The sequence below is a fragment of the Microtus oregoni genome, unplaced genomic scaffold (genome assembly GCF_018167655.1).
Source record: "Microtus oregoni isolate MIOR12 unplaced genomic scaffold, Mior012 000018F_ref0000195, whole genome shotgun sequence".
Taxonomy (NCBI): domain Eukaryota; kingdom Metazoa; phylum Chordata; class Mammalia; order Rodentia; family Cricetidae; genus Microtus; species Microtus oregoni.
The window spans coordinates 31,827,028-31,847,707 of NW_024543077.1; the positions used below are offsets into that span (position 1 = coordinate 31,827,028).

The 20,680-nt window shown below is 46.4% G+C and overlaps 1 protein-coding gene across 1 annotated transcript; it reads left to right on the top strand.

Annotated features, from left to right (window-relative positions):
- The first annotated feature begins 1,052 nt into the window (after positions 1–1,052).
- LOC121458961 (WD repeat-containing protein 75-like) lies at positions 1,053–20,458 on the top strand. Its single transcript, XM_041668403.1, has 21 exons — positions 1,053–1,185; positions 2,216–2,345; positions 5,194–5,259; positions 6,155–6,245; positions 7,122–7,246; positions 8,614–8,684; positions 9,858–9,977; positions 10,546–10,634; positions 11,738–11,896; positions 12,723–12,782; positions 12,865–12,980; positions 13,596–13,771; positions 14,839–14,996; positions 15,434–15,614; positions 16,381–16,475; positions 17,174–17,269; positions 17,839–18,008; positions 18,495–18,554; positions 19,299–19,445; positions 19,741–19,832; positions 20,138–20,458. Exons 1-21 carry the CDS (start codon positions 1,103–1,105, stop codon positions 20,337–20,339), a joined length of 2,487 nt encoding a protein of 828 aa, XP_041524337.1. The 5' UTR covers positions 1,053–1,102; the 3' UTR covers positions 20,340–20,458.
- The last annotated feature ends 222 nt before the right edge of the window (positions 20,459–20,680 follow it).

Sequence of the window (20,680 nt, forward strand, 5' to 3'; positions counted from 1 at the left end):
TGGGTCTCTACGTTTGTTCCCATCTGTTACTGGGTGAAGCCTCTTCCATGACAATTGAGGTAGGCACGAAGAATAAATTTCTGTCTCTTGTTTGATTGCTTTTGTGATGTCTAAAGCTGTTTTGACATTTGAGAATATATTTTCCTGAAATGAATCAGCATAAATTTATGGTGAAATTTTAAAGTACCAAGCCTCTGCTTCTGTTGGGGTTAAGATACCAATGCCTCTTCCCTTGGGATAGTTCAGAGACAGCACAAATGGGAACTATTATTGACATACGGACCGCTCAACATAGACAGATACCCCTAATATGCAGGAACCATGAACATGATGCACACATAAAGTGTTAGAGAGGCACCACATGCTTGGAATTCAGGGCTAAAGTCAAAAGAACTCAACAACCTTTGCAAACCCGACAGCCATTGCAGCAGCCCTGACATCTGGGTGCATTTGTTTGTTTGGTTTTGGTTCTCTGTGTAGCCTTGGCTGTCCTGGAACTCACTTAGACCAGGCTGGCCACGAACTCACAGAGATCCGCCTGCCTCTGCCTCCCTAGTGCTGGGATTAAAGGCGTGGGCCGCCACCTTTAATCCTGGACTGCGTCGCCAAAGAAAAGAACTTGGCAGAACGCTGCAGAGATCCTGTGGCAATTTAGCGACGCTCACAAAAAAGCGACAGCTAAAAAGCTACACTTTATTTACTACTGTAGCTAAAGAAAGGGCTCTTTCTACTCCCCAAATAATAATGATAATTAAAAAATAATAATAATAATTGTCGCCGGATGTCGCTCACAGAGACAGAATAGGCGAGTTGACGAGGCCGAAGACATATCTCTTTGTATTAAATAACCGCGGCGGTCTCTGGTAAGATTTAATTTTGTGCGCGGCTGTTCGGCTCCACCCTTTCTACAAGCGGCTTTAATTTGACAGTGCCCAAACTAAAGATGGCGGCGCAGGCGCGGCGCTGACCACACTGACCATAGAGTCCCGGAGCTAGAGGAGCCCGCGGCGGACCGCGGCGGAGACCCACGCCCCGGCTAGCCGGCCCGGGAAGGAAGTCGGTGGTGAGGCCGGCGCTCGGCGGCTCCTGCGCCTGCGCGAAGATGGTGGAGGAGCGCGTCCGCGTGGTTCGCTGCGGCGGTAGCCGGCTGAACTTCAGGAGAGCCGTGTTTTCGGCGGACTCTAAGTATGCGGGAGACCGCGGGCAGACGGGGCCGACTGGGCGCCGCGGGCCGGGGAGGGGACTGGAGGCCGAGTGCGAGCATGGGCTCCGCGTGTCCGGACCCGGGGATCCCGGGGCAGCCTGGCCTGGCTGCTGCATGGGTGAGCCTGGGCTCCCCGGACCCTGCCTGCCGGGAGATCGGGGTGCAGGAGCTAGACCTCTAATGATTCCGCCGTCTCCCCTCGTCCCGGAGAAAAGCATTTCTATTGCCAGCCTCTTTTCTTTTCTGGAAATTTACGTAAAAGCCGATGTTAGATCTCTAGGAGATAATCGGCCTCCCACAGTTTGGGAAGAATGAAATGTCTGTAGGCACACAACTTTTGCAAAGGTGCCTAGCTCAGTGGTCTATTGCATGTCAGCTGGCATCCAGGTGCCTACTAGATGCCTACTAGTAGTGAAAGCCTCTGGACAGCGATACTTAGAGCTTGAGGAGCATAGAGGAGAGTCAGCCTGGTCCTCACTGCTTTGAGCTTTATGATAAGTTATAGTTATGAGTGTAACCGCTTGGGTTGGGAAGGAGCATCAGCTTTGTGGGAGGAAGCCACAGCTCCAAAAAGCTTTAGACAAAATCAGCGTTTCAGCAGGTGCAAAGGAAGCCGGTAGGACTTAGGAGCGCCTGGACCTCGCCGTTGAGCGGAGCCTTTAACTCAGCATTTGTGAGCTGCTGTCTCCGGTCAGTGTGGAGCATTTTGGAGCACGGTCACATAGACCGGTGAAGAGGAGCTGGGTGTCAGTGTCTGCAGCCGTTCCGCAAGGGAGCCGCTCAGTTGTTTGTGGGGCGATTCTGTATCTGTCACCTCGTGGTTTTCTCCGTTAACCGATGAGTCCACCTTCGGTATCCTCCTAAGTTTAGCAACGCCTCCATCGGACTATACAGTTCTTAAGCTATTTTGAAAGATATTTGCGTTGTTCTCTTTTTAGTAGGCCACAAAAAGATGACGCTCTCTGTGTCATATGTGAGACTTAGCTTTCCTCCTCTCTCTCTGGTTTCCAGGTATATCTTCTGTGTCTCCGGAGACTTCATCAAGGTGTATAGCAGTACCACCGAAGAGTGTGTGCACGTTCTACATGGGCACAAAAACCTGGTGTCGGGAATTCTCCTCAACCCCAACAACCATCTGCAGGTGCCAGTCTGGGGTGGAACATGCTAGCATTGGTCTTACTAGCTTAAATTTTTAGGGCTCTAAATATCTGCTGGTTCCCCTAGTCAGGGGATTTTTCGATTATTCTTGGTGGAAAGAGAACCATTGCTTCGAACTACCCTGCTCGTGTTCTACTCAGGGAACTCTTTCAGCCACATGATGCTAAGAGCTATTACTTGAGAAGGATGTTCTTGTCTGTATGTGGTTCAGAAATAGAGGTGCAGTTAAATGGGTTTCTTGATTAGATAGCTTCTTGGGTCTCCATATCGCATTTGGCATCGTGAATATCCAAACACAGATCCATAAGTTTTGATTAAAAAATTTATTTCAGTATTTTGGTCATGCTATAACAAGTTCCTATTTTCTTTCTTTTTTTTTTTTGGTTTAATGAGACAGGGTTTCTCTCTTTATCTCTGGCTGTTCTGGAACTCATTCTATAGACAAGGGTGACCTTGAACTCCAAGATCTACTTGCCCCCTGCCTCCCCGAGTGCTGGGATTAGAGGTGTGCACCACCACCACCTGGCTTAAGTTCCTGTTTTCTGCTTTAGTTAGCAGCTTGGAGGCTATAGCTTGGTTTAGACGGGCTTTGTGTTGCTGCCCGAGACCATGTCACACAATGGTCTTTCTCTCCAAAGTTATGTGAGCTCCTCTTAAAAATCAGAACCCAATAACTGTTCGGTGTGGCCCAGGTATGTTTTTAATTGTGTCCTCTAAGAACTTGGCAAAATGAATTATAATGAGCATCCTTTGAAGGCTTTTAATGGGAAAAAAAAAGTGTTCTTCAGTTAAAATCAAAAATTTATTAAGTGTGTTATTAACCTTTGTCAAAAAATTTATATACATTGTATAAAAGTTTGTTTCAATAATAAAATCAGACAAAGGTATTTTTCTTTTTTAAAAATACTTTATTAATTCTTTGAGAATTTGAGACATTACATTTTGGTCATATTCACCCCCTCCCCTGTCTCCTCCCAGTTCTACCCTTCATCCCATAGCCATCCAACTTTTTTTTTAAGAAAAAAAATTTTCAATTAGTGCTGTCTATACAATCCATTCATGTCTGTTCCACTTACCAAAGGCCATACAGATGAGGTCAGCTTTGTCAGCAGGTTGGGATGAGGCTGTGGGATAAAAATTGTGTGCACTGGAGAGTTCTGCATTGTTCTGACGGCATTTGTGTTTTTAACTGTTTTACTCACCCATGTGTGTGATTCTTTGATAAAATAGCTGCCATTAATTTTTTTACCTAACATAATTATTCTGCCTGAATAGATACTGTCTGACCCAAATGTGTCTTATTTTAATCTCTGAATCCAGTTCACAAAAAATGGTCAAATTGGCACTTTCTTTCGAGTTGAAATTATTTATAAACCTTGTAACCAAGCTTTTTTTATCTAACAACACAAAATCTGTGTTTGCCCTAGTAAAAAGCTAAGGTTACTTATCGTAACTCCACGCGGTATTAAGATGTGTGCTCACTGGGAAGGGTCCACAGACTGGTGTAACCTTGTCAACGAAGAGTTCTGCACCTTGTTGTCACCATGCGTGCACATAGAGTCAGTGCGTAAGATTTCCTACTGTGTTCCCGAAAAGATTGGTCTTTAATGGATTGGATTTTAAAAAAGGAAAAAGAAGGCTGTGTTATTTGGCTATGTGAGGGACTTTTTGAGATACTTATTAGGTGAGATGAATGCCGTGACACTAATTTGAAAGCGGATTGGGCTTTAGAGAAAGCAGGACGAATTCTTTTTTTTTTTTCTTTTTTTTTTAAACAGAACTTGCCTCAAGTTTATTTGTAAAAAAACAGCATAAGGTCCTGAACATCTGCAAATACTGTGTAGGTGTTCACACCAGTCCATCTGTCTTCACACTGGCAGACTGCGACCTTTTTTATGGGGCCTTCACAGGCACCTTTGGGAGCCTGAGCTGCAGCTGAGGCCTCTGCCTTGGCTTGAACCTTGGGCTTTGTTTTTTTGGAGCCTACGACCCCTGGCCATGTAGCTTCTAATCCGCTTCCCAAGCTTGGGGTGAGCAATTAAAGCCAGACGGGTGAGTTTGCGGGTGGGGCCCTTTGGCACCTTGGGCTTCACCACCTGGGGCTTCACCAGGGCCTTGATGGCCTCCGCGTGTGCGCTCATGGCCTTTGCATTATTTGCCTGCATCTTCTTCAGGCCTTTCTTGTTGTGCTTCTTGGCAAAGCGCATGTTCCTCAGGAACTTGGGGTCAACCCCCTTGTACATATCTTTGTGACCGGGATTTCTTGGTGCCGTTTCTGTGCCATTTCCAGGACTGGTTGTGTGTGGTGTGGTTCTTGGACTTGGCCATGGCTGGACAGTAATCGGCGGCTCCCGAAGCCAGCAGGACGAATTCTTGAGTCATCTCCCTCATGCGTTCCATGTCCCTTAGCCGAGCAGAAGAGTGACTCCCGCCCCCTTCATCCCTGCTTAGACTTGAAATTGCTAGATTGCTAAAACTAGATTCTTTTGCAGAGACCCCTGGCTGGTCTCCTCCATCTCAGATACTCAGGGCAGAGGTGTCTCAGACTCCGGAGCTTTGGAATTTGGGGAATATTCGTTTTACTTTGCCGGCTCAACAGCCCCAAATCCCAAAGCTGAATCTGATACTTTTTGAGCATCGTGCTGGGCCTCCTGAAGCTTTGCACTTAAATTTTAAGTAGGGATATTCAAGTTTTATAAACTCCACTGTCCCTTAAAGGCTAACGATGAGCTGATGAACAGCATGCACAAAGCAGCCCTTTAGGCCCATAGTTATTCATTGATAATTTTGGAATACTGCTTAATCCGTTCTCTGCTGTTTTGCCCTTCTAGCTCTACTCTTGTTCCTTTGATGGCACAGTTAAGCTATGGGACTATCTTGATGGCATTTTGATAAAGGTATGTGTATTGCTCTTTAGTTTCCTTTTCTCTGTAAGGCTGAATCTTAAAGGGGCTTCCTGAACAAATTAGTAAATCTGTATTATTTCAAAAGATACATAGTTCTGACTATATAAAAATTTGAAGATCCTATCACAGAAAGAAGACTAATAAAAGCATTGAGAGAAAATATTTTAAACACCAATAAGAAAAGACTAGATAGACCAACAGGAAATATTTTAAACAGCAATAAAGAACAACTAGTTATTCCAGCAGGATGGGAAGTAAATGATCCTGGACACTGAGGCTGTAGGTCAGTGGTGGGGAGTCTGTGTGAGGTGCTGGCTTCTCTCCCGGCCTTCTCTGGGAAGGGTAGAAGAGGCAGATGTAAGTTAGGGATTATACAAAACAGGAAAAGACATGCCAGTTACCATGGTGAGATGGTTCATCCCATTAATGTTAGAAGTATAAATTTAAACGAACAGAGTGATTTTTTTCCCCCCTGCCAAAATACACATTATAAAAGAGCGGAATAAGCACGGTTTAGAGAGAATTTATATGTGTAGTCAGCAGGAAGAAAACCAAAAATACAGTTCTTTTTCTGTAAGAATTTCTCACTGAAGTGTGTGTGTGTGTGTGTGTCCCCATATATATCTTCCCTAAATTGTTTATGGTGGAACAAACTCTATATAATCTTGATGTTACTTAAAATTATGGTAGGTTTAGTCACTGAGACGCTGCAATCATTGAGTCAGGAAGGCATATAAGAGATTGTTCGGCGAATTGTGTGCCTGGCCCCTATTATAGACAGGCGCTGTCCTGTGGTAGGAGACAGAGGTGAGAGCTTCAGACTGCGCTGCGAGCTCCGGGCTCTGCTGGGGGCATGGGGCATAGTGTGACCTGTGACCTCTTTCAGACGTTCACCGTTGGACCTAAGCTCCATGCCCTGTACATTCCTCCCAACGCTGAAGACTCCGTCTTCCTCACAATCCTTAAAGAAGATCCAGGTACAGCATAGTGCGCTTAATAGTTCTCGTGGCCGTCAGCTGGATCTTTGCCATTTCACAGAACCGTGTCGCTCGGCGCTGCTTTTAATCTCTGGTTTCCGTTTAAATTTCTGTCATTTTTTTTACCCAAGAATTTTTATTTTATTTATTTTTAATTAAAAATTTCCACCTCCTCCCCAATTTCTGTCATCTTTACATCAGGGTGGGGGTTCTGTTCCGAGGTCTTCAGCGGAATTAAAGGCAAGTGCCGTTTTAAACCTCAGCTTGGTATACTGAAACAAAAATACCCGTGTAAGATTTTTATTTCTACAATGATAGCCAGGAGTGGCAAGAAGTTGTAGATTCAGACCTTGTTCCGATGCAGAGCCCAGGGACTAGAGAGATGGCTCAGCAGTTACGAGCATTTGCTGCCCGTGCAGAGAACCCGGACTTGGTTCCCTTACCCCTGGGGCAGCTTACAGCCACCCATTGCTCCACTCCCAGGACCCCCGTGAGCACCAGGCTCTACATGAAGTGCACTTTTATACAAGCAAGCAAAGCTCATAGACATTAGGTAAATCGTTTTTTTTAAAAAAAAAAAAATGATGAGTTCAGCCAGACAGTGGTGGCGCACACCTTTGATCCCAGCGCTCTAGAGGTAGGGGCAGGTGGATCTCTGAGTTTGAGGCCAGCCTGGTCTACCAAGCAAGTTCTGAGGCATCCAGGGCTACACAGAGAAACCCTGTCTTGGGAAAAAAAAAAATGAAGAATTAAGCTTTTTGTTCAATATGACCTTAAGTTACAGTCTTGGCATTTGAGCATACAGAATGGCAGTTTTGTGTGATTCGGTGTGCTTGCTTTAGAGAAACTCTGTAACAAATGGCTTCCTTTGGCTAGACGTATTTCAGCTGGTTTCCGTGAGACTGCCCAAGTCATCAAGCCAGAACGTGGAAGCTAGGGAGCGGACCTTTGTTTTGGATTATGTAAACCGGTCACCCAAGTGCATTGACTTCGGGTATGAGGTACGTTTCTCCTGTTAGTTTCTGCTTATATTTAACATCTGTTCCCTGTAAGTGTTCCCCTCAACACTGGTCATCCAGTGCAATACCATATTTTTGTTGGTAACTAAAGATCTATGACATTGTTTTAACAAGTATTCCTGGATTATGGTCTGTATTCTTTTAGAACCATCCTTATGTTATATATTCTGCCCTTTGTTCTTTTATAACTCCCCCCCCCCCCCAAATAACAATGTCTGGTATTTTTACTCTTTTTTTTGCCTGTTTCATATAAAAACCACTGAGACTGTTCCATTTTAAGAAAAGAAAAAGAAGTTGTTCTATTTTAGGCTGTGTCTCTTTAGACAATATGGACTCTGTAACTATAATTGACATACCCATTATAGGAAATTCAGGTATTACAGAAAAATACAGTGAGGAAAGAAAATCTTCAGTGTCACCAGGGATAATGTTTAATGTTTTCTAGACTTTTTTTTTAACACATAGAAGATGAGAGTTCCCAAAGGGGATAAGGTCAGAAATATTTGTCTCTTTTCAGCTGAATATTGCACCCTGCATGTTTGTGACAGGTACTTGATGATATTCGTACCATTATCTAGCTGCCTGTTAATAACTTATTATTTTAAAATAAAATGCCACCAAAGACCTATTACGTCAGCCTTGGGGTTTGTAGGATTCCTTTGTCATTCTCCTGGGCGGGGACATCCTGGGCGAAGATGGCTTTATCACGGTCGGTCAGTATTCCTTGTCGCTGATCCTCAGTTAGAGTCCGCCTCACCGCTACTACAGTTACCAACGGTGTCAGGCTGAGATCAACGTTAGACCCCCTGGCCCCGGATTAGAGCTTGACCGTAAAGGAGTATGTGGGAGCGTGACGGTGTTCCCGTAGCTCTGAAACATAAGCTGACAACCAGAGCCCGCCAGCCAGACGGCTGAGTGCTCCTCCGCACTGAAAAGACATTCGTGATCTACATAGAGGTGTCGTTCAGAAGGGTGCTTGTGTTGAGCTACGGTTGGCAACATACAGTAAAATAAGCCGTGATGATAACAAATGGCAGTTGCTGGTGAGCGTTGGGACATTGGCCAGACGGGGAAGGGGCATTCAGGGGTGATGACGGAAATGTTTCTAGGTCGTGGTTGTGGCAGCGGCTGTGGACAGGCTCAAACGTGGCGTGGTATCATATGTATGCCTAATGGGGAAAAAATTACATCACTGCAATTAAGGCGAGAGAGTATCGTTGTAGAATTTAGGGCTTGCGTCCTCTTGATTTTAAAGGAAAGACGGTCTTTTCCATGGCCGAAGTCTAGCACGCCGTTTTGCGGTCTCCAAGAGCTTTCCTCCTAATGCTGCCTTCTGCTTCAATCACCAGGGAGAATATATCGCCGCGGTGCGGGACTTCTACTTGTCCGTTTACTTTCTCAAAAAGAAAAAGACATGCAAGTAAGACTTCATCGTATTTTCCAGAGCCCTTGTTACAGTGTTGCACAAACCTGCTTCCTGGGTCTTGTTTCTAGAAGTGGGAACCTCCAGTGTAGGTGAGGATCCTAGCTCAGGGTCTCCTCCATCCCAAACCCCGTATATGCAATGCACCAACCGTGGACTTGGTGTAAAAATGGATTTAGATTGACAAGGCCTGGCCTGATGGTTCTCATTGACTGTAGGAACCGAAATAGGAGGTTACTGGGGCTTTGTTGCAGTTCACTTTCTGTTGCTGAGAAGGACACCTTTACCAAAAGCAGCCAGCCGGGGAGGAAAGCGCGTTTTCAACCATCATCTTGATCTCACAGTACCTCATAAAGGGCAGTTAGAGCAGAAACTCAAGGGGGCCAAATAAAGCAAAGGCCGAGAATGTTGTTTATCGGTGCTCTCTGTGGCTCCCCCAACTTGCTTTTTCTACCCCCCAGTCCCTCTTGCCCAGTGGTAGCATCTCCCCCAGAGAGCGAGGCCCTCCCACCTCAATGTCAATCAAGAAAATTTCCCACAGGCTTACCAACAGGCCAAATGGAGGCATTGTCTCATTTGAGATTTCTTCTTGCTGGATGACCCTAGCTTGGGTCAAGTCAACAAAATAAATAAATCACAGCATGGTCTTAACCTATTTTCATGATTCCAGCCACCATGTACTTCAAATTAATACGTTGAAGTAGAGACAATATCTCACGGAGTTGTAAGGATGAATAAGATCTGTGTTGAGAGGCTGCGGTGAGAGCTGGGTGTTCTGTAGACAGTCTCTGTCAGCCACGGGCATCTTCCCAGCCTCCCTTGTAAGAGCCTCATGTCTTCACAAGTGAGCCCACCTAGACAGAGCCAACAGTTGATTCCTCTGTCGCGGCTCTTTAGGACACAAAGTCGGGTGTTGCAGTTAGGACTTCATAAGCATGGCCGTAAGCTTAATGCTGAAAGTTTGGTTCAGTGAGAAAATTGAATAAGCTGTCCCCAGGCCAGGAAAAGGTCCTAAAAAGACTGTCCTCGCCACCTACCTTAGCAGCTTCCGTTGGCCAGTTCTTGGGATAAGATACGAGTCACGTGAAGTTTGTACTGTGTTTTAGTAGATGTCCACCAAACCGAATGCTTGGTTCAGAACCCAAGGAAAGTTGTCTCTCTTTTTCCTAGCTTTACGTTACCATCAACCAAAAATAAGAAGAACGCTAGGAACAGGTTCACCTGTGTCGCCTGCCATCCAAATGAAGACTGTATCGCATCCGGCCACATGGATGGCAAGATCCGGCTTTGGTCAGTGAGTTCGGGGAAACACGGGGTCCCTTGCACTCTGCCTCCCCCCTCACCCTGAGGAGCACCCCTGCCTCTGGGCTGTGCTGCCGAGCTCTGCCTTCCTTGGTCCTGTAGGACACCTCACCCTGAGCTTCTGGAGAAAGGAAGCGCTCTCTGTCACCTAGAACCATCTAGGCTCTCAGCCTTTGAACTAAAACAGGACAGTGTGGCATTGCCGCGCGCCTACTGGGTGGTGTGGTAGGGTCATAGCAACCTGTCTGTAGAGGTGGTTGTGGTTAGGAAGAACAAGCTGTTTCCCAATACTGAAGCCCGAATGCTGGAGACGGCCATTTTTGGATTTAGCATGCCGTCGTTTCCGATCTCGCACCTGAGGTCAAGTTAAGAGTTTTGTTTCCTCAGCCCTAAGTAAATGTCTCCATCAAATAGCTTTGCTCGAGGTTCAGGGAACCCCTTGGAAGAAGAGGCAGAAAGAGTGTCCTTTGCCTGTGTAGTATGGCTTCCAGTTCAGTATTTCTATGGGATTCCTGAGGAGAAACAATGTTAAAAAGCATTTTGTTCTCTGCAACAGGCGGAATTTTCATGACGAAAAGCAGTATACATACACCTGTTTACATTGGCACCACGATTTGGTGATGGATTTGGCCTTTACGGTGTCAGGTAAGGCCACTTTGATAATGAAAAGGATGTTTAGAAGTATCTGAATCAAATGTTGGGACTCACAACGTTTATGGTTTAAGATTTAAAATTGTATGAGGCCCCAGGTATGGTATACAGCTGTAATTCCATTTCTAGGGAGCCTGTGGCAGGAGGATCATCAGGAGTTCCAGGCCTGCCTAAGCTCTGTAGAGAGACCCTGTCACAAACAAAACGTTATGGGAGTTAAGTTGTGAACACTTTGTTCTTCCTTAAGACAGGGTTTCTCTGTAACTCCAATGGAGCCTGTCCTAGAACTCATTCTGTAGACCAGGCTGGCCTCGAACTCACAGAGATGCGCCTGCCTCTGCCTCCTGAGTGCTGGGATTAAAGGCGTGCGCCACCACCGCCCTGCTAGGAACACTATTTTCATGGCTCTTTGTTGTGCTTTGCTCTCCACCATAGCATGTGGTTTAGCTATCCGGATTCTAGAGTGTACGCTTGTGCTCATCTCTCCTGACACGGAAAACCCGTGTAAAGTCTAGGCAGCCTTAGAATAGAGTTTAGTCCATGATCCGCTGCTGTCTATAAAATGCAAATAGCTGCCGGTGTTTTCCGTCATCTGTCTTCGGACCTGTGAAGTGTGTTGTTGACTGTCCTTTCACGGATGAAGGACGTGAAGAGCTGAGGCAGTGGCTAGCTAGCATACTGTCTATTAGATGTCTGACTGACAGACATTTTATCTGTAGGTCATCTTGTCTCTGTTTCCTCTGTTGCACAATAGCGTGGCTGTCGCTATTACTATTGATTGTAACTATAAAAGAAGAGTTTGATTGTTTCGTCACAAGGAATCGATAAATGCCCAAGGTGCCAGATGTTCAAATGACATAATTTGAGTATTAATACTATATATGTGTGCAAGCATCACGTTGTACCGTGTATATCTGTGCAGCTATGCCAATTGAAAATAAAATTAAAATAAGACTGAAAGATAATCAATGAAAGCAGTTAAAATGGTAGGCAGGCACGTTTGTCCATGTCTAAAGAGATCCCCTAAATGCTGGTGACATTTGCCTTTGTTTTGTCTCCCTCCAAACTCTGCCCGTGTGTTCTCTTCGGCTGTGAAGGCAGCAGTCTGCTGAGTGGCGGGCGTGAGTGTGTGCTGGTCGAGTGGCGGGACGGAGCCGAGAAGAACAAGGAGTTTCTGCCTCGCCTGGGCTCAACGATCGAGCACATCTCCGTCTCCCCTGCAGGAGATTTCTTCTGCACTTCTCACTCTGACAACAGTAAGTCTGAGTGTCTCGGTGGCGATACGTTAGTCAGCAGCCTCTGGGTGGGAAACAGGGGCCTAGAACTAGCTAAGAACGGGAAGAGGCTTACTAATACATGGGTTTTTTTTTTTTTTTCTTCCATCCTCCAATCTTCTCCACCCCTCTCTGCCTCACATGCCAGCAGATCCATCATTTTCAAAATTGTTTTTATGTTTATTGCTATGGCAGTTATATTTTCAGAATCTTTTAAGATGGAAGGTGTGTTTGAAGTGGGCTTTCCTGCTTCCATAAGTAATAGTATTGACGTGAGAGGGCTCTGAGTGTCTTTCGTCACAGCTCGAGGGAGTGAGGGAGCGCTGCGGCTTGCCATCGGAGGAGAGGCATGTCTCTTCTTCCCATGCCTTCTCAGCTAGATCAGTCTGTGCGCCATCGATTTGTCCATGAGCGCAATCTGTAAAAGCGGGTAATAGATGCCCTCCACTTACACAGAACCCTGCTCAGTTCCCAGCACCCCCATCAGGCTCACAACCCCCTGTAACCCCAGGTGGGGGATACCCAGCATTCTCTTCTAGCATCTTAGAGCACTTGCACCCACCCTGCAACAGACACATGAACACACAGACTTTGAGAGAAAAGATTAATGGCCTCGCCAGAAACTTCTATTCCCATCCCTGATTGTTGAACTAACTTGTAAAATGTAGCCCTAATAACACAGACGTAGTTGAACTTACTGGATTGTCTTGTATTCTGGCACATTTCAGAGTCACATAAACACGGGTCCTCTTCACCTTGGCACTCTGACCTATTTATGTTTAATGATTTGTCTCCCTGCTTTAAACAGAGATAACCGTTATCCAACGAAACCTCGACCCATGCGCAGTAATCCAAGGCCTAGTGAAAGGTACTGCGGACTCTTGGGGATGTGGGACCGACCTGACGAGCAGCCGCTGCCCACACGTGAATCACCGTCTCCTCTCTTGCAGATAGGAGCATATCCACTGGCTTGATGGTCGACCCGAAAACCAAGGCCTTAGTTTTGAATGGAAAGCCTGGTCACCTGCAGTTTTACTCTCTCCAGGGTGATAAGCAGCTGTATAATGTAAGGTTTTGATCTTTAAGCGAAGTTTTAAAACGAGGGATAGGTCTTTACAATAACGCCTGATGTTGATCCTATGTGTCTGTATTTGAATGTGGCTCAGAGTGTCTGTGATTACCCTAGTGCCGTTGTTGATCCTATGCGTCTGTATTTGAATGTGGCTCAGAGTGTCTGTGATTACTCTAGTGCCGTTGTTGCTGCCCACACGTGAGCTTCAGGCGCAGTGATAGGGCTATAGATTTAAGTGCACATAAGACACAAATAGATTTTATGTGTAGACTTGGGTCCTAGCCCCCAGATGCCTCCTGAGACTGTGTAAACATCCTAACCGTCGAATACATCTGAGACCTTTTGGATCTGCTATTCAGATCAGCTCTTCAAACAAAGGTTCCCTAACCAAAAGCAACCACATCATCATCTTAACAAACACTAGACAACCCATTATGAGGGATTAAGAGATCCCCCATAAATGAAAAAGCTAGCCTACTTAGACCGTCCCTTATCTTTTTTTATTTCGTTCCTCTCTTAAAGAGAGAATTCGATTTAGCTTTGAGAAATTATGATTGTAAATTAAAGGCACTTCTATTACTAACATCCCGTCCTCTCTGACCTCGTCAGTTAGACATCATCCAGCAAGAGTACATCAATGACGATGGGCTGATCCAGATCGAGCTAAAGAAGGCCGCCTTTAGCCACTCCGGCACGTGGCTGGCCACAGTCGAACAACGGCAAGAAAACCCATCTGAGCTGGAAATGCAGATGAAGCTGTGGGTTTTCAGCAAGAAGACCCAAGGGTAATCCTGCTGTGTGGCCCCTCGTTGTTAAAGCCGTCAGTCTTTTCTGTTCCATTTTGACACGTGGGAATGGGCTTGGGGCATTATTCTAATAGTAAGGCTTTGTTTAGCTTTGTGTGCTGAGAAAGCGTTCGTGTAAAGTAGGTCTTTCTGTGTCATCCCCGAAATGATGAACCGTGAGAAAGAATTGTAGCCCACAACACAGTACCCAGTTCTAGGCAAATCCAGAATTCGAATCCAGATGTGCCTCCGTGTCTGTGAGAGTTGAGTATAGACACATGTCGCTATAGACATGTGTCATTATAGACCCGTAGACATGAGTCATATGTTTATGTAAATAACCACCACTGGTTTGAGAACTGCTCGTTGGGTCTTTGTGTGCCAGCCGTCTTTTGAGACAGGGTCTCTCTCTCTATAGCCCTGGCTGTTCTAGAACTTGCCATGTAGACCAGAGTGGTTCAGACTCAGATTTGCCTGTGTCTGCCTCCCGAGGGCTGGAGTCGTGGCCCGCGCCACCACACCTGACTGGGGAAGTTTCTAAAGAGTATGGTAACCTGAGCCTGTGCCGCGCATTGCACGCAGGAGAAAAGAGGCCCAAGAACCAAGTGATTTTTCTTCCTAGTCCTCTCTTCGCACAGAGACACCTGATGCGCCGCTCTGCTGCTCTCTCGGGACACAGAACAGTGTGGGACTCAGGCAGTTCCAATAGTCATTTTTATCCCGTATTTCCACGTTATAAACACAGTGGGGGCTTTCAAGGCCATTCTTTTCTGGTGTCTGTCTTTAGAAGCAGACCTCTACGTTCTGTGTAGCTAGCCTGCAGAGCCTGCTGCGGAGGCCTTCATTCAGCATGGCTTGTTTGTGTTTGGCTCTTTTTTACCAGTGAGCTGGTCGCTGTATATAGTGATAGGCGGTTGAGTCACCGCGGACGCGTGTGATGTTAGAACCTGTCCTGTGTCCGTGACAATCCATCACCCTCCCATGTTAAAGATATTACCGCACTTTGTACGGAATATTAGCCTGCCATATCTTTACCAAGAGTAAACGTGTGGTTTTCCTTCTGCTAGGTTCTCCCTTAACACCAAGATCACCATGCCTCATGACGACCACATCACAGCTCTCTGTTTCAATAATGCGGAAAACTATGAAAGACCCATGTTGGTCACAGCTAGCAGAGACGGCCACTTCAAAGTGTGGGTGTTAGCCGATGACTCCGATATATACAGTAAGTTAGCACGTAGGTCGTGCTGAGAAGTCACCGCTGGAAGAAGTGATGCCTTTGTATGTTGTTAATATACTCTTTGAGAAGGGATTCTCTACCTTGTTACCTTCTATAAACTATTGCTTAATTTCAGCAGATTTTTTTCATGTTAAATTTCTACATATGCTTTGACCAGTATCTGTGCCTTTGGGGAAGTGAATGTGTCTGTCTGGTGCAGCTGAAGGGGCTCTTGTCCTGGACCTTTCTTTTCTCCACTAGGGGGCGGTCAAGGTCTCCGGGAAGGGGAAGATACCAGAAAAACACTTTAAACTTGGGACAGTGTGGGGAATCTGGTTTTTGGTTTTGTTTTGCTTTTCTTAGTTTAGCTTTTATAACGTGTCTGTAATGCTATTTATTAATATTTATGTCATTGTTGTCATGACTTGTTGTTTTCTCCACAGAAAAAGCCATCGGCTGGACTTGTGACTTCGTGGGCAGTTATCACAAGTACCAAGCAACCAACTGCTGTTTCTCGGAAGACAGCTCCTTGCTAGCAGTTAGCTTCGAAGAAATAATTACAGTGTGGGATACAGAAACGTGGGAACTAAAGTGTACGTTTTGCCAACGAGCTGGGAAAATAAGGTAGGTAAATTAGTTTGAATTGCACTACCACAGTATGTGTATCTTTGTAATTTAAGTAAGTCTTTAAAGTTCAGCAATGATGTATGGGTTCCCCAGTAGAAGTAGTCTTAGCTTGCTGGGGAGTAAGGGTAAGCTAATCAAAATGTTCGAAAGCTGAGACTTGTGTGCGCATGAGCAGTTTACAAGCATTCTTAAACCAGGATCGACATTGAACGGCCGTATCCAGTTCTGTTAGAACAGTGAACAGTTGAATGGGGGTCCTGGCAATTAAAGCTAGCTAGCCGTGTGCTCCCGTGGAACATAATGTAATGCCCAAACCATTGCTGCTGGTACCCAGACCTGAGGCCTTTTCTGACAGGTGACCGATTCCATCTCATTTCCAATATGTCGGATTTTAAATTTACTTTGTAAAACTTTCTGTAAAATTTTGAGTACAGATTTTCTCCTGTAGGTAAAGACCATAAGGTTTTGTTCATTGTCACACACATTTTACATAAGCTCTGTGTTGTGTGGCGATTGTTACATGATGCAGCACGTAAGAGTTGGTCATCGAAGTTCCCTAAAGAGCCGCAAGAACCTAAACACCCTCTGTATGGCCTTAGCCCCAATTCCATTGCCGCCAGAACAGTTAGGAGCACAGAAGGGAAAGCCGTGCCTGCTCGTGGTCTACACTGAGTAGGACTAAGCCAGGGCTCACAGCCCGCCGCTCTGTGTAGGTAAATGTGCTGGCACTGCCGCCGCTCACCCTGGCATGCTTCTGACCTAGGCACCTGTGCTTTGGAAGATTGACATGCTCCAAGTACCTTCTCGGCACGACTGAGAATGCCATTCTGTGCTGCTGGAACCTGCTCAGCTGTTCATGTAAGCTGTGTTTACGCTGAGGTGACTCGGCCCGTGGGCGGGAGGAGTAGCTCCTGTTTTCTCTGGTGGCCTAGGGAAGCATGCGCAGGGCGTTGCACTTAGGCGCTGACATTTCGGGACTTAAGGGTCCTGTGGCCGTGTCCTTCCCATAACAATACGTATGTAATCTTTCACTTGACCGTAAGTTTCGGATCAGTGGGCTGGTGGTAGGTTACTGTAAACAATAAGACCCTTGTGCCCAGTGTGCCCCGGGTGCAGGCCTCCACCTTCTGAGTTGAGCAACGCTCTGTTGATGGTAGGATCCCGGGCAGTGTAAGATCTGAAAGCAGTCTCTCCCAGAACTCCTAGGAAATGAGGCGTTGCTGCCTTTGATTTGCACGTAGGGAAGATGTGATGTTGTCTGTGCCAAATGTGTGTGTGTAAGAGCAGCTCAGCCGCATCCCTGGATCTGAATGAGCCTCGCTTGGTGACAGTGTGCGGAAGGACCTGAAGTTGTTTCTGTAGCTCCACTGTCGGCTGCACACTTCACCGAACCCTCCACAGAGGATGGCAGTGTGAGTCTGTTGTTAGGGAGAGCTTAGACTCCTTCCATAGAATAATGACGCGTTAGACTGCCCGGAAGGATGAAGAGGACCCATCGTAAAGACGGAAAGAGCTCCTGACGAACCTTCTCTCAGAAGTGCTTCCTCTTCCCACAGTGCAGTGGAGCGCGAAATTAAACGTTAGCGTTTTGGAAGCCGACCCCTACTCAGACCACGTTGCTGCGGTGTCGCAGTCTGCAGCTGGCTCAGACTGTAAGTACTCACCACGCTCTGATGGCATCAGGCCTGTTTCCGAAGTGTTCTTTCTAGTGTCTTTTGTATAAGCTGAAGCACACGCGCTGTGGATCAGAAACCCCTCTACGGCTCCTCCTTTCTTGCCAGACACCTATAGTGTGTGTTTTCACGCTTAATGCTAGGAGCGTTCTGGTACATCGCTGATTTTCCACGGGCCAGGTCTGACTCAGCCTTAACAGTCTCCTTTAGATGTCTGCCTGGGCTTCGTCTGCTTCTGAGACAATGTCTCCATCTCTTTTCTGATCCTTAAGACAAAGGCTTGGATGGTATTCTGGTGTCTCTTCTTCTGTGCCCCTGGTCTCTGGAACAGAATTCCTGGTCTCTTTCGGGTTCTCGTCCTCATTCCTTCCCTATGTGGTGCACACAGTAGGTGCTCCGTAGATTAAACAGAAACAACAGCAGATCTGAAACAGTCCTAAGAAGGGCTCTTACCAGGTGGGCTGGGCACAGGAGGAGTGTGACCCTGTAGGCTGAGGGAGAGGTAGCCTCCACAGGTAAAGTGCCACCGTCCTTCTGTTTCCCCTTAGTGTTCGTCTTTAAGCCCAGCGAGCCCAGGCCACTGTATGTTCAGAGGACTATCTCCAGAGAGGAAGTCCAGTGGGGCGTGTTCGTGCCTCGCGACGTCCCGGAGTCCTTCACCTCGGAAGCTCACCAGTGGCTGAACAGGTCCCAGTTTTACTTCCTAACGCAGTCACAGGTAATTAACTCTCCTGACCACTTTATGGACATAACTTTAGAAAGTTGGTTTCTAGGTAGAACTATGACTTCACAGGGTCATTTCCCAAATGAATTCGTCAGATAGATGTCAGCCCAGCGGTGCTGTGAACGCTGTCTTCGCGCGTTATCCCCGCATCCACGAGGCTGTCTGTTAACTCTGACCCGAGCAAAGCCCCGAGCACGAGAACCATTTGAAGTTGCGTTTATTAACATTTTCCCTAATTTTATAGCTTGATTTGCTGTTGAAGAAACTGGTGACCATTATTTTATTACCAGCTCTAACATGTCTCAAAAAACATAGTCCTGAGACTCAAAGTCTTGTAACCCTCACAGGGCCTTTCGAGCAAGTTTACATCCTTCCTAGCTTTTCTGTGAGCAGATGTACATGTCAAGATGGAAATTTGACATTTAGAATCTTGTGTCGTCTCATTTAATATTGTTCATATTAATTTACCTGTCATTTCAGTGTTTATTAACCTTCAGTACAAAGTCTCCGGAAGAGAAACTCACGCCAACAAGCAAACAGGTAGGCATTTGCCGCTGTCTGTGCGCACTACGCTGTCTTCCTAAAGAAAGTCGGCTTTTAGAATTCAGCTCTGACAAAAGTGGTTAGCTGGGCTGTAGGAAGGAATTAGAAAATGCGAGGAGGTGCAGCAGGCTTGGAGAGAGGGGGACAGGGAGGTATGTCTTTCCGTTTTAAATAGGAAGTCCAGGTAAACCTTACTGAATGCATCCATCTTACTCTGCCTGCAATACGGGGCTCCCTGGAGAGTTGTGAACGGGGACTGACTCCTTCTCCCACACACCCCCAGCTGCCCTGGGTTTCGTTTTTAAATAAAAAACAAATTCTGCTCAGTCCCAAGCCTTTTACTCTATTTCAGTTTTTGTCTATTTTTTGTGGGCAGTTTTCTCATGTTTATCGACAGCACACACACACACACACACACCTTGCTTTTCTCACAGCTGTCTGAGAACGTTGCTTTCTTGGCTCTACTAAGATGCTCTCCTTCCAGCATGTCATGCGGCCTTTCTCCCTGTCCTCTGCCCCTGTGAGCGCATGCCCTCTGTGGTCTGCGGCATCTGTGGTTGGCTTTCCCGTGTAGAAAGTGGGACCCTAGGCATCAGTTGCTTTTCTGTGACGTGAGAACAACTCTGAGTGATCTCTGCCCCTTCGCCAGAAGCACCTACAGTTCACTGGCACTTACCTGTTAAGTCAAAGAAGTTCCACCTTTTCATTGAAATAATGTCCTTTTCTCTTCTGTCCGTGCAGCTGCTGGCAGAAGAAAGTCTGCCCACGACCCCGTTTTCTCTTCTGTTGGGAAAACACAGGCGGCAGCAGGATGCGAGGTCCAGTGAGACTTCAGACAACGAGCTGGTACAACTCCCCTTAACGGAGAACATCCCTGCGATTAATGAGGTGAGTGGGGGTCCAGCAGATGCGGGGAGCCCTGGAGCTGCAGGCTCTGTCTCCAGGAGCATGCGATTCATCCTCTGTCCCTCAGTGGGGTGAGTCTCTCTCTCCTGGACCTGAGTGAGAAGAGAGGGTTGCTCAGGTGTGGGCAGCTGGAAGGCCTGCCTCCTTTGGCTTCGTTATTCCCCGGGGAAGCCTTTTGTGTTCAGCTTAGCATTTAGAACAAGGGTATTAGGAAGGGAAGTAACCCTGTGCCCAAGAAGGATCTTTTACCAAAGTCTGCCTCTCTGCGTACCTCTAGCTACTCCACACCCCGGCCCACGTCCTGCCGTCGGCTTCTTTTCTGTGCTCTCTGTTTGTGAGCTCGTTGCTGTTGTCTAAAGAGACTGAAAGGTAAGAGTTCCAAATAGATCATCTTCAGTATTGATTAGAGATTGTCGTCCACTTTGATATGTAGCTGATGACATAGATTATTAAGTACAGTTATCCGTAACTCAGTGAGGGAGAGGCGTTGTGCGTGCTTAGAGATGTGGCTGAGAATCACACTTTCTCTACGTCTGCCTGCCCCTTTATGGCCGTGCTCCGTAAAGACTCTCGTCACTGGGTCATCTTTTCTGTGTGGTATGTCAATGTGGGTCTTACAGTTGTGCTTCCGAAACGTCTAACGGTGTTCATATTTTATTCTGCTGTTGCCAAAGTGCTGAAGAAGTTCCCGATGTAGACATGGAAGAGAACCAAGAAAGCGACGATTCAGATGAAGAAGACGATCTTACCGAAAAAGCCCAGGAGACACATAACCCGGATCTGAGGGACGATGTCATACATCAGCTGTCAAAACGTGAAGAGAAAGAGCTCAGAAAGTTCCGAAAAGTAGACTACAGCTGGCTAGCAGCTCTGTAGGCCGAGGCTGTGGACAATACAGAGACATGTTGTACTTAGGTTTTACCCCCTGTTAATACTCAAACTCTTAAAGTTATTTTATTTTTAAGACGAAATATTAAAAGTCTTTTCTTTCTGTATTTGCTTGTTTATTTAGAGTCTTGCTAAGTTGCTTCGGCTAACCTTGAACTTGAGACTCCTCTCTCAGCGCCCCAAGTCAGTAGTAGGTTTCTAGACCTGCTATCCCTGGTCCAGTCAGGTTTGTTTGTGTGTTTAGATTTTTTTCACTTCATGTGTATGAATGTTTTCCTTGCATGTATGTTTGTGTACCCACTGGCTTCCGTGGTGCCTACCAAAGTCAG

Bases quoted from the DNA above. Each gene is read 5' to 3' on its own strand.
- LOC121458961 (XM_041668403.1), top strand. From the start codon at position 1,103: ATGGTGGAGGAGCGCGTCCGCGTGGTTCGCTGCGGCGGTAGCCGGCTG. The intron at 2,346-5,193 runs GTGCCAGTCTGG...TTGCCCTTCTAG, and splicing joins ACCCCAACAACCATCTGCAG to CTCTACTCTTGTTCCTTTGA. The intron at 8,685-9,857 runs GTAAGACTTCAT...TCTTTTTCCTAG, and splicing joins AAAAAGAAAAAGACATGCAA to CTTTACGTTACCATCAACCA.